The following is an 18,037-nucleotide window of genomic DNA, read 5'->3' on the forward strand; positions in this document are numbered from 1 at the left end:
CGGAGAGAGCCAATCAAAACACGCGTTAAAAGAGGAAACGAATCGAAAGGGAAAAAACACCCGAAAAGAATACTTTTTTCTTCAGATGTGTCTATACATTGTTGCACCTTATATTGCTATAGTTATTTTTTATTCTATATGTTAGCAGCTTATATCATATTAACATATTAACAGCAGAATATATGTCATAGTTATATCATTGATTGAATTTGCATCTAGCATAAAATTATTTAAGATGAATTTTTTTTAAAAAAAATGTTTCAGTGTATTTCCACAGAAATTGCAGACATTTCTCTCAGTCGTGATGATTCAACGTCTCAACTGAGCTTGAGCTGACCATGGTCCTGAAAGGTTCATCTTCTCTGTTTCTTGCTTTTCTTGTGTCTTCTTCCTTATAGAAGCATGAAGAAACACTAAAGGGGGCTAAAACACAAACACTTTACTTCCAAGGTAGTTGTTCTCATGAATACAAGCAAAAAAGTGGCGACTATCATTTCTCAGTATGTCTTTAAATGACACATTTCATAGCCTTTAATTCTGTCAAAAGTGTGATTATTCAGTATTCATGTGTGGTGTATCATCCCAATATGTGGTCTTTGTTTTTCTTTGCAATGAGACATAAAGGATGAATTTAAAAAACCTTAATTGCCTTGTCTCAGACCACAGGATTCGTGAAGTGCTGTCATACAAATCAGGCTTCTTTGTTTATTTTAAGTGTAGTTTTCTAGTCTATCAAGCATCTACAACAATATTCTTTGTATGAGAAAAAAAACACCAGATTGCAGATACACAAGTTGTCACGTAGACTAAGCACAGCATGCACAGTGCACAAAGAGTTTTAACTTAAAGTGTCAGGTTATCATGGATAGTATTACTGTAAAGAACTCAGGCCTTTGAAATTATTTCAATTCAGTGATTTGAACCTGAAATGATTTTTATCACATAATGAATATCCTGTCTTTTTTCTGAATTTTTTTTTTTTTGTTATGAAACATTGTTATGCAATATCTAAAATAAGCACAGGGCAGTGCGATTTGGAATGCAATCTGTGCCAAATCCCACTTATATAGGTTTAGAGAGGATTATAAAAGTCATTTTAATTCAAATACGTTTAATCTTGTATTTTTTTTCCTCCACAACATAATTAAATTAGTGAACATATTCTCTTGATTTAGTTTACTGAAACCTGAACATTTACTGTCACCATCCTCCCGTCTTTTCTGTGCTGGATATCAAGTGCAGTTGATTTCACTGATTGCACAACAGCACATTTATAGTTAGGCTTTTTTAACAGGTTTAAAAAAGAATAGGAACACTTTTTAGACAAAGAATTGGAAAACTAATGTAAAAATGTGTGAAACAATATTTGTCTGAAAAAATAATATCACAAGAGAGTTACTTCATCCATGCCTGAAGTGGATTTTCTGCAGAAATACCTACAGTTATTTGAAATGAAGCGATCATAAATATAGGGCTGACAGTTCTCAGATCACAGCTACAAACATTCTAAAGCCACAGTCACAGTGCAACATATCAGGAGCCCACATCTCTTTTCAGTTGACTGCTAAGATCTCGATGATATGTATGTATTTGTACTATCTGTACTGTCTTTTGAACGCAGTTGTGGCAAATACATAAACTAAACATGCAATATGATAGAGAATATATTTCTTAGAGCTTCACTTCTTTTATCCCTCAGTGTGTGTAAAGTGTGTATGAGCTCATAAATCTTGAGGAGGATCAGTTGCTGTTGAGCATTAAAATGTAACTGTTTTTTTTTATTTTTCCTCTTTGTTTGTGTGTAATGTCCCAATGTGATCCCTGTTTAATCTGTAAGTGGACTCTCATTAAAACTAAACCACGCTTTTAACAATATTACATCAAATTTACTGAATACGTGTTAGCTCAGTACAGTGTGAGCGTTTGTAATGCTTAGCTAGCTAGGTGACACTGGATTATAGAAACAGCGGAGCCATTTGAAGGCTTAACACTCTGTCTCACACTGAGCTTTGAAACTCTAACAGAATGATTTTACCCAACTAAAAAACTTTTTACTGTCTCATAGAACTAATTTAGCGCGCTCCATCTCATCAACAATTAGAAAGCTAATGTTAGCATGCTAATGTTAGCACCTTGTCACTTGACAACCATCTTGAAACCCCTCGGGGTTATTGGCATTTTTTTGAAGCAATATCTTAAAGATTGATTATAATTATATTGATCAATCATAGAATATATGTATATATGCACTGCATCTCCTCCTTAACAGTTTGGCCTATCTGAACAGAAGTTTGCATGATCATCACAGAGATTATTAACATCTTTTTTTTTTTTTTTAAGATTTATTATACATCCCAAATCGTTTGATTTTAGTATCTATTATATTCATCTTATCATCCTCCCACGAATTTGGTGTTATATTTGCCGTTTGTTGCATAAGTCATACTCAACCCATATCACTCATGTAGCTTAAAGATCATCAAATTTTCTGACCGCAACAGAATTTTGTTTGAGTTGCCACTAAATGCAATATGAAGAATTAGAAATAAAGTCCTTAAATATCACAGAGATACAGCTAAACAAACAACAATTCATTCAAGTAAAGTCGAAGACTTTTTGGACGATCATCAGGCCTGCACAGACCCTACAGCAAGTACTGCTAAACCTTAGGTTAAACTTCAATTTCAAAATGTTTTGTGTAATGGCAATCATTACTGTGTTATATACAGAATAATATAAATTAATTACAACGGAGGCAGCAGTTTGAGGTTAAATAATGACCCTGTGGGTAACTTTAGACTGACAGCCTGGATGTGAATCCAGTAGGGTACAATGTGTGTTACAATTGGGACTGTAAATTATTGACCAGTAATAATGGTCATTTTTACTGGCCATACCAACATTATGACATTCCATGTAAACATCAAAACCAAGGTTTACAGATTAATTTTGGTTGTCTCTAAAACTGAACAAGTTTCTATTTAGCCTGACTATGTAGCTTGCGGGGAAAATAAACAATATACATATGTATTTATTATCACAATATGAAGTAGTATAATTAAAGATAATAAGCAAAATGAAATAACTTAACCAGGCATGTCTGTGCCGCTCAGACACTGACAGAAATAATTAACAGTTATTACTTTACTTTTACATTACTTTTTATAAAAATAATGGACTAACACAAACATTTTGAGATAAAACTACTGACATTTTTGATACAAAATGCCTGGTACAGGCATACTTAATGACAGTTCAGGATCTCTTTAATGCCTTCTTGCCAGTATCCACTTTGCTTGTTTGAGTTTTGCTTTTGGCTAGCGCATGGAGACAAGGAGTCACTTTCACACTATACCATTCAGATGTGGGTGGACCTAAAAGTGCACCAATAAGATCCATTCTCAGCAGTGTAAGCGACCCCCTGTTGGTCCTTTAAACCTTCACAGTACTGTATCTTTCTGAGGAATGCCTCAAGCCAAGATAGCACTTAATTAACCAGCTGCTGACAGTCTCATGTTTCATATCGCAACCATGAGTCATTCTTTGACTGTTAAGTCAAGTGATAACCTCAAGGACTACAAATGAAGCTGATGCTGAAGTGCCAATAAGTTCCTCTAATCCTCTAATAGCCATTTCAAATGCTCTATCTGACATCACTTTTAGTTTCTGGTATTAGTTATTCTATTAGACTGTGTGCAGTTGACACAGTCGGTCTGTTGCACTAGTACAGCATCTGGATTTATGTTGTTAACCAAGGTTTCTAGCATCATCATAGCTTCAGGTAATAAAAAACAAATTTTATGGTTTCAATAAAAGTCCAAAACCAGTTGACAATGTCATAGCAGCTACATGAAAATGTTATATAGAGTCTAAGGTGAATAACGATCCTCACAAACAGTCAACTGTGACAGGTGCTCTATGTTGTTAAGCTAAGTAAATCAAAAGACATGTTATTTTCTGTGTCTTTGTGTAGTTAAAGCAGCAGCTGGACTCCCCTGGCATCATTGTTGCTGAAGTTTGCAGGAACTGGGTAAATTTGGCCCCGGTGGTTTGATTGTTTAAAGCACAGGCTGTAAACAGTCATATACAGGAGACTTTTGAACAGCTAGAAAGGTGAGAGGTTGGTGACAAGAAAACTCATGAAACATGGCACGGCGAAATAAAGTGTGACCTTCTGAAATACAAGTGGCTTGAAATAAAAAATGATGAGGAGGTGGCAACACTTTTGAAAGAAGTTGCTATGAAAGAGAAAAGTCAAACTGAAGACAAAAATAAAATCCTTGAAAACATTATGAAAATATCTTTAAAAAAAACCTTTTTTACTTGTTGTTTCATTTACTCTTTGTATTTTATACTTTCTTACTTATTTTTTGTTTTTTTTTCTTTTTAATTTAACATTAAATACTCAGGATTCTTTAGGTGACACTTGACTGTTTTCTTCCCTGTTGATTACAGTCAGATAATTAATCACATTACCTGAAATGTAACCTGATTTAAGGCCAGTTACTGATAACTATGTGACTTGACAAGTAAATTAAAATCAGTTATCTACTAGCTTCTTCTACCTCTGGTTTAAATGTACGGCAGCTAGGACTAGGATTTGTTTTTGCTGTGTGAACGCATTTGGGCTCATTTCAGTTTAAATGACAAATCTTTCTTGTTAAACTCCTTTAGTCTTTGCGATTGTCTTTCCAAATTTAAAACTCAGTTTTCAGCCAAACAACATGAATCACGGCAATGTGTTGCAACGTGTGCCTGGGAGCAAGCAGTCCTCACACTCATCTCCCCTTACTGCTGTCTTGTGAACAGAGACGTGGAAAAACAAGAACTTTCGTCTGCCTACCCTGAGGGAGCAGATACGACTTCACAGCTAAAGAATGACTCGATTCTGAGAGGAGCTTGCTCTTTATTTTGGTTTGTCTATTTTTCTAACTTCTTCCTGTTTGCTAACCAATTTTCTAACCACAGACTTCTACTGTTTTGGTCAAAACCAGTTAGACATTAGTCTCACCTCCATTCTGAAAGAGTTATTCTGTGCTGTTGTGCAGCACCCAGCAAGATCAGTTTTTGTTCCCCATGTTATCACACATGAACAACACCCATCTGAAAATGTTTGTCCCGAACTCTCTGTACTGAAACTGTGGGGGCTGCTTTCCTGTTTGAGTACTATAAAATATGTTTCCTTGTGATTCTTTCTGAAATCCAGTCAAGGGTAACAGGCGGCTTCTGCAGCATGGGGTTGTGAAATCACAGTGGTGTTTCTGTTTATAATACACTCTTATTATCCTTGTAGTGTAGTTAAGGAAGTAGCCACTTACTTTATCAGATTGCAGTATATTACACGTCATACACTCACTGGCTGCTTCATCAGGTACACCTGTTTAGCTGCTTGTTAATACAAATATCTAATTAGAATTAGTCATGTGGATGTGGTTGAGACAACCTGGTTAAATTCAAATGGTAATTTACATGACTTTAAACGTGGCATAGTTGTTGAAGCCATCTCTAGGGTTTACAGAGAAAGATCTGAATAAGAGAAAATATCAAGTGACCTGCAGCTCTCTGGGGTCTCTGGTTCTTTGATACTAGATCTTAGGAATGGCCAGACTGCTTAAAGCTGACAGGAACGCAATAGTAACTCGAATACTCACTTGTTAAAATCAGGATATGCTGAAGAGCATCTTTAAATGCACAACATGAACTTTGTAGCAGATGTGCTACAGCAGCAGAAAACCACACTGGGTGCTACTCTTTTCAGCTAAGAACAGGAAACTGAGACTACACATGGGCTGACCAAGATTGTACAAGACTGGAGAAAATGTTGTTTTCAGGTTTCAATTTGTGGTGCAACATTTAGATGGTTGGATCAGATTTGACATAAAAAGAAATACAAACATGGATCTACTGGGCCAACAAGCCGCTGGTTGAGCTGTAATGGCATTTATATTTTCTCAACTTTCTAAAGCTCAAAATCACCATAAACTGGTGTCTTGAATATGGCAATGAGTTCACTGTACTCAGATGGCCTCCACAGACACCCTGTTGCAATCCAGTAGAGAGGGAGATTTGCATCATGCATATGCAGCTGAGAAATCTGTGTGATAGTATTATATCAATATGCACCAAAATCCCTGAGAAATGTTTCCATCATGTAGTTGGATCAATTTATGAATCTATGTAAACATAAGGCAGTTCTGAAAGCAAAAGAGAGTCCTACCTGTTAGCAAAATGTACCTAATAAAGTGGCTGGTAAGTATATGCAACAGATGCCCAGGAGCAGAGTGTGCAGATGTCGCTAACTTTCTGCCGAGTCAGTCGCTACAGACCTCCAAGCTTCATGTAAGCTTCAGATTAGCTCAAAAACAGTGCATAGAGAACTTCATGGGTTTCACTGTTCGAGCAGCATGCATCTAAGCCTTACATCACCAAGCGCAATGCAAAGCTTTGGTTGCAGTGGTGTAAAGCATGCCACCACTGGACTCTAGGGCAGTGGAGACATGTTCTCTGGAGTGATGGAACAGGCTACTCCACTGGTAATCCGATGAACGAGTCTGGATTTGTTAGCAATTTCAAGCTCCCAACTTTGTGGGAACAGTTTGAGGATGACCCTCTTCCTGTTCCAACATGACTGCACACCCGTCCATAAAGCAAAGTCCATAAAGATATGGATGAGCAAGTTTGGTGTGGAAGAACGTGACTGGCCTGCACAGAGTCCAGACCTCAAGTCAATGGAACACCTTTGGAATGAATTAGAGCATATAGTCACTGTGAAGGCAGACAAATACTTTTGGCAATATGTTTTTTTTTGCATTTACTGTTTCACTTGATTCTATTTCTATTCTGTTTTTCATGACATATGTTCCTAAAAAACAAAAAAAGACAAACCCCAAAATGACAAAAAATGAAAGACTGACCGAACAAATAAACAAAGCCCAGTGGAAGATTCTTTGGTTTAATGCCTGCTAGTGAGGTTGCTGACTTTATTTAACCTCAACTCAAAATCTCAGACTTCAAAAGTGTTGATAGATTTGCTTTCACAATGTGCAATTTCCAATCTCAGAATTTCTGATTTAAAGACTGATTTAAAGAAGAATTGGGAGAATACCAGGCAATGTCAGACTTTATGTAAACAAACCATGTACCCCTGTTAGTCTGGTTAATTCATTAGTGGTGATATGTCTACGGCTGTTTTGAAATTTTACTACAGAAAAGTACAATAGGTCATTTAACTAACCTTTACTGCCCTTTCTTGAAATGACAAGGCCACACACCAAACACATAAAAGAAAAAAGGTGTGTGAGTTAGTTGCAGCTTTTATGCCAAAATATGGGAGGATATAATCTAAGGAGTAAGATAAAACAGAGTTGTAAAACTTCTGGTGAACTTACATGCACAGATTAGTAGAGGAAGCAACATATAAAAAGAAAGAAGACTACGTCACTTTATGTCCTCCTCCACAGGAAGCTTTCTGCAGCCCACAGCCTAGATCGGAAATTCTATTTTTGTAGGTTTGCCACATCACGACATGTAGGAAGACATGCTTCAGAGGTTTATTTGGAAGCGTTGTTTCAGTCAGGCTTGACCACATTGTTTTATAACAGGAACTTGTTGTAATTAGGGTTTTCTTTAAAGACCCGGGCGTTAATAAATAAAAACGTGGAAGTGGAAGGAAACCAAATTGGTTTAGAGTTTATGTAAGCAACAAGAGAGTGGTTTTACGTCTTAAGTCTAGAGCTTAACAACTGTAGTTGCATTTTAACCACATAATTGTATAACTTTAGAGGCAGTCTAACGCACACATTCAGTTGAATAGCTGGCTGACGTGTTTAGGTATTACTCGGTCAACTGTCTGATGTGATAAAGATGATTTTATAGCTCACAAGAGAGAATACACAATAGATGTGAAGCTGAAGAGAAAAGCAGCATAAGAAATGTGGCACACACTGCCCTCTGCAGACTGTGGGTTGTCTTTTCAAAAAATGTCCTTAATGTACATATCCAGCATATTGTAAAAGGTGTGAAACACAATGTAAGCATAACAGATGTAGACATAAAACAGATGCTTTCATTCACAGCTTGTCTTTTCCTTTTAGCTGCCACCAGGATGCTGTGTCAAACAAACAAATGTTAAACAAATGATAACGGAGTAGGGAAGGCAGACATGTACCAGGGATGTTATAGATCTGACTCTGATTTTGCAAAATTAAAATATGGAAAATTTCTGTATTGGATCGCAACACACTTGTCATGTTAATTGATTATTTTGATCCTACACAACATGTAACACCCACTCAGACATTTTATCAGTATGCGCTCTTATACTGAGCCACAAGTGTCACTTAATATTCTCTTTTTACTACATTAAGCGAGCCATTTTTAAACTCTGTTTTTGCTCATCTTAAGTAATTTCAATTTCAATTGTTTTGGTGTCAGATTGATTTTGAACTTGAACACATTTATTTGGTTGTATTCTGCTTCATTAAACTACATACCATTTCACTTATTAAATCTATTGGTTATGTGTAAGTTAAAACTTTCTTCTGACTGAATGACTAAAATTTAGCATGGAGCAGTCAGCTGCTAGGGACAATCAGTATAATTAAGATAAAGCCACTTGACAATGACCTATAAATCATTCATTAACCTCTGTTGTTACTGACATCTTAGCAGAGAATCCGTTTTAAATAATTTTAGGCACTTTGTTACTTGAAACCTGTTACAAATTTGTTCCAATCTCTTTAGTTGAATCTTTGGAAAATGCCAAAGACACCACAGTCTGATAGACATAAATATAATTTTTGCAGGAACAAGATGATTCTCAAAGAGCTATTACAGGACCTGACACAGGACCTTCTGTTCATCCATCTACTGCTCACTGAAACCTCATCAGAGGCTTCATCAGGAGAACCGTCACCATGTTTCTCTTCTTAAGAAATGCCAAGGTATACAAAATTACACAAGAACTGCGCTGAGAACCAGTGTAAATACAAAACAGACTTACGGAGTGATGAATCTAGATTTGAAATTTTCCAATCAAATTAGGGTCATACATACAGAAGATGTCAGGAGAGATACAATGGTGAGTGTCTACAGCCGTAAAACATAGTGGAAGCTGTGTCATGGTTTGAGACTGCATTTGAACCAGTCTGTTGGGGATCTTATCAAAACTGATGAAATTAAGAATGGAGAAAAGTACCATCAGATTATGATCAACCATTCAGTGCCATCTGGAAATCATCTGATTGCCAACCGCTTCAATTTTTAGTACAACAATGATCCCCAAACAGTGCCAATACAATAAAAGCAATGCAACACCATCAACCATTGATGGGCCTCCTTAGAGCCCAGATTATTATAGCAGTGTAGGATCATCTTGACAAAGAACAGAATAAAAGGCAGCCAACACCCAAAGAAGAGCTCATTCCAGAAGTGTGGAGAACTATTCCAGAAGACTAAAGAAATCACAAGGAGAGCTCAGAATGTGTTGAAGAATAAAGCTGGTCATATTTTTCTAGCAAAGTCAGAAATGAGTTTTTCCTAGATGATTACTACACCACATGTTGAACATTAAATCAGAGAATCAGAAGTGACGGTAAGTTGCAGTCATGCAAGCAGCAGTTAGACCTAATGATACATATTGCAACAAATCCACTGGACTAGAATCACAGTTTAACACAGGTTTATATTTTATTTAAAACAGTCATTGTAGAATGCACTCTGTCCTCCATCCACATGAGAACATTTACTCTGCTAATACTGTACATTGTGACATCTAGGGGAGTATATTATTTCCTTGTCTTACAAATGACATTCATCCAAACAAACAAAAATAGTTTTTGTGGAAAAAACCCACAAAGCTACAGAAACATTAACTCTCATGTCAACTACAAAACAATGTCAATCCCCTTTTGTTACTGCAGTTTTAACTTATACTAATAGTCACAATGGCTAAAGGCACAAAGTAACTGTACATATAGTATTTCTGAAATACTTTGGCTTAACTGAATACGAGACTTTTGGTCTGTAACGCAGTAACAGTGACAGTGGATACAGGGTGCAAACTGTGCCAATAGGCAATTCACGACTACATTCTTACCTGAACCATCTTGAAAAACAAATAAGAAAACTACAGCAGACTTGGCATATTGCACATTGTGTACTGTGATTCAAAGTGCTGCACCAATCTCATCAAGACTCTTCAAATTAAAAACAAGATTTTTTTTTCTTTTTTCCTCCCTCTTCATCTTCTTCTGATCCGGTGAAATGGATAGCAGTATCTTAACTCTACCTCTTCCAAAATGACTAAACCTTGGAAATCCATCATCTGTCAAAGCACGGAGCAGCGCAAGTATAGTGCATGCTGACTTGGAATGCCCTGTTGGGAATGTTAGACTTTGGCTCCAGCGACGTGGAGATGGTTTGGGTGTTGATGCTCTGGGGGCCGTTGGCAGTGGAGTGGCTGAGGTAGGAGGCAGGCAGGTGGTTAGGGGCTGCGACTGGCTGTGGAGCTTGCTGGGGGTACTGCGCATTTGTTCGGTTGAGGTACTGAGCTGAGGTGTGGTAAACTGTCTGACCCTGCTGCTGGTGCTGGTTGGGCTGCTGACACTTTTGCTTGTTGGCCTCTTTGACGTCACTGTCATGTGCACTGTGGAAAGAAGGGGCAAAGAGTCGGACTGTTGATTAGCGAAAAGAGTCAATGCTGCACACCGAGTGCTGATGTAAATCTCTTGTATGTGTAAGGTGTGTGCTTCTGTTGTGCTTTGGCTTCTTTTGTTCTGCTGTGCCATTGTGAGGCATCAGTGTCAAAACACTCTCAAAACTGAAACGCAGCACCTAACTGTCCCAAGTCATTTTAATCAACCGTGTTGAGCGTTCACTTTCATATTCAGCACATATACAAGTCAACTTTGTGCAAGGTTATTGTTAGATACGCACATGAGTAGTTTCTCTGTACACGGGATTAGGTTCTCCCATGCGTAGCCTGTGAGGCGCTGCAGTCGGGGTGGCCATGTAGGTGACAGGTGAAGGATCAGGCGTGAGGCGGCCACACACGCAGCAGCCACCAGTGAAGGTGCAAAACACAAAAAGACATGATCTGAGGAGAAAAAAAAAAGCCCCGGATTTAACACCACAAAAACCCCAATCCTCATTTTTACATTTTTTTCTTCATGAAAACAGACATTATGTCCAAAATGGAATTTAAAAACTGAGATCTGCTACAGTAACTGCATTATGGCTTAACAGGAACTACACTAGTTTGCTAAACCGTCGGGCATCGATGCTACTTTCACATATCTGTGCTAAGCTAAATACTGCGATAGCCAGCGTTTGCTAGCTTTAGCTATTGCTAGGACCGAATGTATTTTCTCAGTAACCCATTTATAACTTAAAATGCCAGACTGAAAAATTTAAATATACATAGAACCAACATGCTATAAAGTAAGTTTCTTATTCAAATCATCTAAATTAGCATGTAGAATCTAATTATGATAGATAAGATAAAACTAGCTAAATTGTTGCTAACGCTAGATAGCCTTGGAAGGTAGAATTTAGACTGCTATTACTGCAGCTGTTATACTGTATTATTTTAGGATTCAAATTAATTTTAGAAGGATAAACACATAAAGAACAGTTATTTTCTCACTAGTCATGAATGACAATTAAAGTACATCTTCTCTTTAAAAAACTGGCCAAGCAAACTCAAAGATCAACTTTCGTGGGTGGACACTGTTATTTTCCACTTGCATTTCCTTATTATTCTGAATGTGTAGGCATAAATGTGTTATTTAAAAAAAGCAGTTAGTGGAAGTTTTTTAAAGGTAATATGGAAAGAGATGAGAAAGCAAACCTGTGATAAATAATTTGATTTAACTTTCCCTCAATGTTACAAGACAACATTAAAAAAAATGTTAACTTTAAGTTTGAGATTTTAGTGCTATACAAATGTTAGATTCATGTTAAAATATTGATAAAATCTCAAAGTGTGATATCATTGCAGACACGGACAAGAAAACTTGCCCAAGCCTGCTAGAAGTACTGCACATTTGTCCAGTGTAGGCGCTGAGTTGGGGTGTGGTAAACAGTGGTAAATGTTTTTGGCTGTTGTGGCTTGGGATGTGGCGTAATTGTTGGAATTGGTTCCAGACACACTGCACTGAATATTTTGGAAAATGCTGATGTACTGGGATTTTCACATGTGACCATCTCTAAGAGGCACCAGTAACTCAAATGACCGCTTGATACAACGAAGGCATGCAGAAGAGCATCTCTGAATGCAGAACACATTGAAACTGGAAACAGATGGACTACAGCAGCAGTCGACTGCACCTGGTGCCACTCCTGCTAACTGAGAACAGGAAACCAAGGCGAAGACTGAGAAAACATTCCCTTGGTTTAATGACACTCAATTGTCGTTGCGGTGGCGATTTAAAGGTGTTGCAGATATGTTCTTGGTGCAATTTGGTGCCCTTATTACCAATTTAGCATTGTTTTGCCTACCTGAGTAAAGTTGCTGAATGTACCCATGCCTTTATGGCTGCTCCCAGCTGGAACAATAGCACGTAACAAACTGGTTTCTTGGACACGACAGTGAATTTATGGTACTTATATGACCTCCACAGTCACCAGATCTAAGTGAATTAGAACACCTTAGGAATGTGGTGGAACAGGCGATTTGCACCATGGAGTAACCCTGTGATGCTATCATATCAACATATCAACAACCAAAATCTCAGAGGATTGTTTTCAGCACCATGTTGAAAGCGCCACAAAGATTTATGGCAGTTCTGAAGCAAAATAATCCTACATATGAAACAATGTAGGAGTGAATTCACCAAAAAGGACTTTAAACTAAACTTCCATTTTAAAAAAAAAAGAATAAACTCCTGCTTTAAAACGATGTAAAGTTATACATTGGTATTTACATGTTAAACCCTAATGTTTAAGGTTAGATATTTAATCTAACGTCCTCTGCAATACAATATTTCAAAATATTATTAGTAATTTGTTCTTTAATATCAGTTGAAATACCACTGATCATCAGCAATGATGATCAGTGCTGTTTCAGTATTAACAGACGGTGCAAAACTGATAATCAACGTTGATTCAATTAAATGTAGGTTGACAGACGAATATTGATTTAACTGTTTCAACTACTGTTTGCTATCTGGATAGGCTCTGAGGAGCTTCTGATAACTGGAAAATCAACGTTATCAGCTCCACTAGAAACTGATAATACTGATAAGCAAGACTGCACTGCACAAATACATCCAAAATGCATGGTACCTTGCAAGGAAACCTCAAGGAAGTAATCCACATATTTGGCCATGTATAGTTTAGTCTTTTCCAGGCATGTCATAGGCCAGCCATCATGCAGATCACCCTCATGGACCGCAATAGAGAGGTAGTAGTCTGTAAAATGAGCCGCCGTAGGGAGGTACAGGTTCCACTGGAAAGTTTCCAACAGGAGCAGCTCCATATGCAGTAAACCCTGCTTGGTCAGGACCAGGTTCATGGAGCTCATGCAACCCAGGTTGTTTAGTGTTTCCAGCTTCGGCACCCGGTCCTCCCTTTCCTCAAACTTACCTGTAAGCAAAGAACAATCACCCAATCTGTCACACCAGTGTGGACACTTACTAGTTAGATGTGTTGAAAAGTGAAGTCAGCTGCACACTTACTGGCCAGAAGAAGACATGAGAGCGAGACCATGTGAAGCTGCTGCACCGTGACGTCATAGCGGTCCATGAAGAGGTCCAGCAGGTAGACAGCAAGGTGCCTGGCTGTAGGACAGAGCCTGAAGCGGTTGCTGACAATGGCTATGAGGTCTGCGAAGTATCGCCTCAAATTGAGCTGAGGGGACTGACCTTTGAAGGAAGGTAACTTGAGCTCCTATGGGACAACATGTGTTTTGAGATTTCAAAAAGACACATCTTTCATTGTAACTGAACTAGACTTTAGGTTTATTCTGCTGTAGGCCTATGAGATTACTCCAGCAGCAAGCAATTTAAAGCGAGCAAAGACAAGTTCATGCCTATTAAAATAAGGAATCAATATCGTTTTCAGAAGTAACTCAGATTTCACTATTTACAGTTTTGCACTGCTATTTCAGTATCAAAATGTGAAACAGCACGACAGAAGAAGTTACTGATGAATGTGAAGGATGACACTTCAGGTAACCTTTCTCTTTTCTCATAGTTTTTGCATCGTTTTCATTTTTAGCAGCCACCACATAAATGACCCGGTGTGACTCACTTTGTATCGCAGCGCCTGGTATATATCTGCAGCAAGTTGTCCTTTCCACCATTGGTCCTCCAGCTCCATTTAATACAGTGCTTTGGAAACCTGGCAAAGACAAAACATTGGAAAGGCAGTTAATCAACTAAAACGTGTCTCAGAAACTGTAAGAGCACAGGAAAAAAAAATGCCGCACAATGACACTAAATCTCCAAACACACAGCCATGTCACTTTTCACGATAGCGGATCAGAAGTGGGAACAGTGAAGTCAATCATCTTTCTCTCACTGCGTTTTTCCCTTCTTTTTCTGATGTGAGAATGTGAAAAGAAACGCGACTCCTGTCCAACCCAAAGCGGAGACTCACCCAGAGAGCACATGTAGTGAAATATTATGGGCAGTTTCACTGAAGAAAACTTCTATTCAAACTAGCCAAACAAGCTCTGCTCGCACTCATTGTTGTAGCTGCTGAGGGTCGGCAACACGAGTCCAAACACTACTGGTGCGTTCAAGTGCTGTTCGAAAAGTTGCGATCCCTCGTGAACAACCAACCGAAAGACAGCCGGGAAAACTGGAGGTGAAATATTACAACCACTACACTACAACCAACCTAGTAGCCGATAAAGTGCAACAGATGCGTGTTTTCAATTGAAAGATGTGCACTGTAAAACATTTTGGTGCAACATCAAGCTGTTTAACACAGTTTACCTGTGAGATTTTGTTTTTGATTATCACTTGAAAGCATCATTCCATTGTCTTTGCAAGTACTGCACAGGTTGCAACCAATTACAGATAAGCAACAACTGTCAACATCCAATCACTGCAAAGTCAGCTTAGCTGCTTTCCTATTGCAGCCAATGGTCAATAAATGGGAATGGCAACATCTAATTTGTGCCCATATCCCAATATTGCAGTTTCTATAGGCTATCTATATTGAATTGTAAAAGGTTAAAACGGGCCAAACACAGCAAGCTAGTAAAAGAACAGTTTTCTAGCAGTTTCATTTTTTGTACTGCCCACGTTTTCAGAAAAACAATAAAGATGCATGGGAAGTGATTTGCTCATCATGCATTGCTTTGAAGCTGACAGCTGGTCCAGTTGACCAGGGGCTTCGCTTGCCAACAGCCAAAAAAGGCAGGTGCTTGGGGCTCAACACCAGAAGAGGTCCCCTAAGTGCTGACAAACTTTAACCTACAGCAGTGGCAACCAGTGCCCTTGAATTAAAAGCAAACAAAAACAAAACTGCAGAGACAGTCAAAGAGACTCAACCTCTTTAGGGGGTCCCGATGTGACTCCACTGACTCCCACTGCAAGTTGGCCACAAGGCAAGAGAGGTAACTGCTTGGTGGGCCATACTAGCAGGGTCTGGTTTACACTACAGCATGGCGACATTGAAAGTTTGCAGTTATACTCAGCACATTGGTCGTGTTGTGCACAAGCAGTGACGTCGCCACAACTCTTTACCATTTATATCAGCGCTGGAGCATGAGCACTGTGTGCAGTATTCTCCTGAACGATAGGTCTTGGCACAAAAAATCTACTTAAGTACTGCTATAAAAGAGGGGAAGAAGTTAAACTACCCTAACAACAACAGCAGAAGACACCTGACAAATGAAGAGTAGTTAAACAATGAAGAAAAAAGGGAAGGCGGAGAAAACAGGCAAGACAGTTGTGAGTGGAGGAGATAATGAACCTAATGATGGTTAAATATAATGTGAAATAATTAATGCTGCTAGTCTAGCCTGAACAGTAGGGAGAGACACTTGAATAAAGTCAGTTTTTGCCTAGGGCCCCTACAGATTCTAGCATCACCACTGTTTACTGCCAGGTCATAAGTCCATCAGTGGTATCCTGTGTCATTTATAGTAGCTTCAGTTGCTCACAAGTTGTTTGAGAACCCACCCACTTCTTGTCACTAACTTTTTTCTTATTCTTGTTCTCATAGATGTTTGACATGGGTTTACTTTCTCTGTTCTCAATTATTATATTATATTATATTATATTATATTAGTTTTAGAGAAACTCATATCCGTCTTGTTTGTCTTGCTGTCTCACAGTAGTGCTGAGCCACTGTAACCATTCCTTCTAACCAGGTTGTTGGTTTCTAGGCTAGATGATACTGGTTTGTTCCTTTCTCTCAAGAAAGTGAAAATATCAAGTGAAAGTAAAAACTAAAATAGTGGGCCAATCCATCAGTGCAGCACATTCAATGAATGAAATATGGTGAAAATCTACTAAAAAGAAAATGCTCATTGAATTTACATGTGTGTCACGTGTGTTTGTGTACACAGCTGTGATAACAAATGTGAAAGTGATTCTTTTCTTTGTGGCTACATTTACCTAACTGAGTTTTATCTACTCCCAGGAGAGTGTGATGACCTCTAAAAACTTACAATAGAAGAATAATTGTTTTTCCAATATACATTTAAAAAAATCCCTGTGCAGGCAAAGTAATTCAATCAGTCACTTTTTGTAATGCAACTCCAAAATGGGTCAGTTTGTCCCAGAGGCACAGGACCATTTAATTTAACCCAAATAGGTTAAAGTAACATCAGTTCCTCTATAACTTCAAGAGCAAGGGGAATTCTATGTAATGCACTTTTCCAGATTTTCCAGGTTAGCAGAAGAACCCATTTTAGTGATGATGGTGAGGGAAATTGATTTGATATATGTAAATGAGTGCATTCGGGCAGCAGTGCAGATTTTAGCTGGGGCTACGGAGGAATGTTGACTATTTTGAGCCACCAATGCTGGGGACAAGTTTTATCAGGTGACTGTGGAAGATCAAAGAAGTGTCGACTCCCCGGTGGCTTCCCAGGGGCTGTGATAAGGATGCCGGTACGACTGACTGAGCCACACCTAGTCCTTATCTTGCAACAATGGATCAGTAACTTGAAGATAACATTTTAAAGGTTAACATTAACATCACTTAAGACAACCTTTTTATTTTTTAAATATTGTCTGGCACATAACAAGTTTACATTTTACAAGAAAACACCACACTGCTTCCATGATACATTTAAATAATGGAAAGAGCAGTCTGGGAGTGTGGCTGCATGCAGGGGGTGAGGGTTAAGAGGATTGGTAATGCTAACCACTCTGTGGTAGATATTGCTGAGGCGGTGGGAAGCCGTCTTTATAAAGGATTGAAACTGTCTGTCAGGGGAAACGAATGGTGTCCTGGGTGGAGGGAGCCAGTGGCTTTCTTCTTCTTTGTTGTGTCATGCAGCTCCTACTTGGAGTGCAGCTGACAGCTATTGTCCGGCTCAGTAGTGTGACCAAGCCACTGCAGAGTCTTTCAAAAAGCACATGGAGAGAAATGGCAGATGAATGTAAACAACCTTTAAGTTACTGGTCCTATTTAAGGTTAGCATCATAAAACTGTTTACTTCCTGGCATTGGTGTCTCAAAATAGGCAACATTCCTCTGGAGACCCAGCTAAAATCTGCAATGCTGCCCAGATGCATTCATTTAAACTCTGTTAGGGGGGCATTGTTCTGACAACTTTAAAATCTGAAAGTGATTTTTGTAAACTAATCATAAAGGACAGATGGGACAGTTTGTAATTAAAAATCCATGGATAGGGTTGTGTCGGTGGTTTAGAAAGTGTGAATAGGGTCAACTCTGAAGAGTCAGCATTCTACTGTCTCATACTTTTAATACTTAAAAAGTCAGTCAGTAAAAGACGGCATACTAATTTGTACCTACACGAAGTCACTTATTAAAATCCCTATAGTGATTATGTCCATTTACAATTCAAATTAAAGAGTCTTATTAAAGATTGCCGAAAGGTCACAAGTGTGAAT

At 38.4% G+C, this 18,037-nt stretch overlaps 1 protein-coding gene across 1 annotated transcript; it reads right to left on the bottom strand.

The window, feature by feature from the left end:
• Positions 1–10,183: 10,183 nt before the first annotated feature.
• Positions 10,184–14,701, bottom strand: ccnj (cyclin J). The gene is made up of 6 exons (XM_063491828.1): positions 14,599–14,701; positions 14,251–14,340; positions 13,677–13,887; positions 13,285–13,584; positions 10,936–11,095; positions 10,184–10,645 (listed from the first exon to the last, which is right to left on the bottom strand). The coding sequence occupies exons 2-6, from the start codon at positions 14,317–14,319 to the stop codon at positions 10,321–10,323; spliced, it is 1,065 nt and encodes a 354-aa protein (XP_063347898.1). The 5' UTR covers positions 14,320–14,340; positions 14,599–14,701; the 3' UTR covers positions 10,184–10,320.
• Positions 14,702–18,037: the final 3,336 nt, after the last annotated feature.

The sequence above is a fragment of the Pelmatolapia mariae genome, linkage group LG13 (genome assembly GCF_036321145.2).
Source record: "Pelmatolapia mariae isolate MD_Pm_ZW linkage group LG13, Pm_UMD_F_2, whole genome shotgun sequence".
Taxonomy (NCBI): Eukaryota; Metazoa; Chordata; class Actinopteri; order Cichliformes; family Cichlidae; genus Pelmatolapia; species Pelmatolapia mariae.

Bases quoted from the DNA above. Each gene is read 5' to 3' on its own strand.
- ccnj (XM_063491828.1), bottom strand. From the start codon at position 14,319: ATGGAGCTGGAGGACCAATGGTGGAAAGGACAACTTGCTGCAGATATA. The intron at 13,888-14,250 runs GTGAGTCACACC...GTTGTCCCATAG, and splicing joins ACCAGGCGCTGCGATACAAA to GAGCTCAAGTTACCTTCCTT. The intron at 11,096-13,284 runs GTACCATGCATT...TTTTCTCCTCAG, and splicing joins CCTTGAGGTTTCCTTGCAAG to ATCATGTCTTTTTGTGTTTT.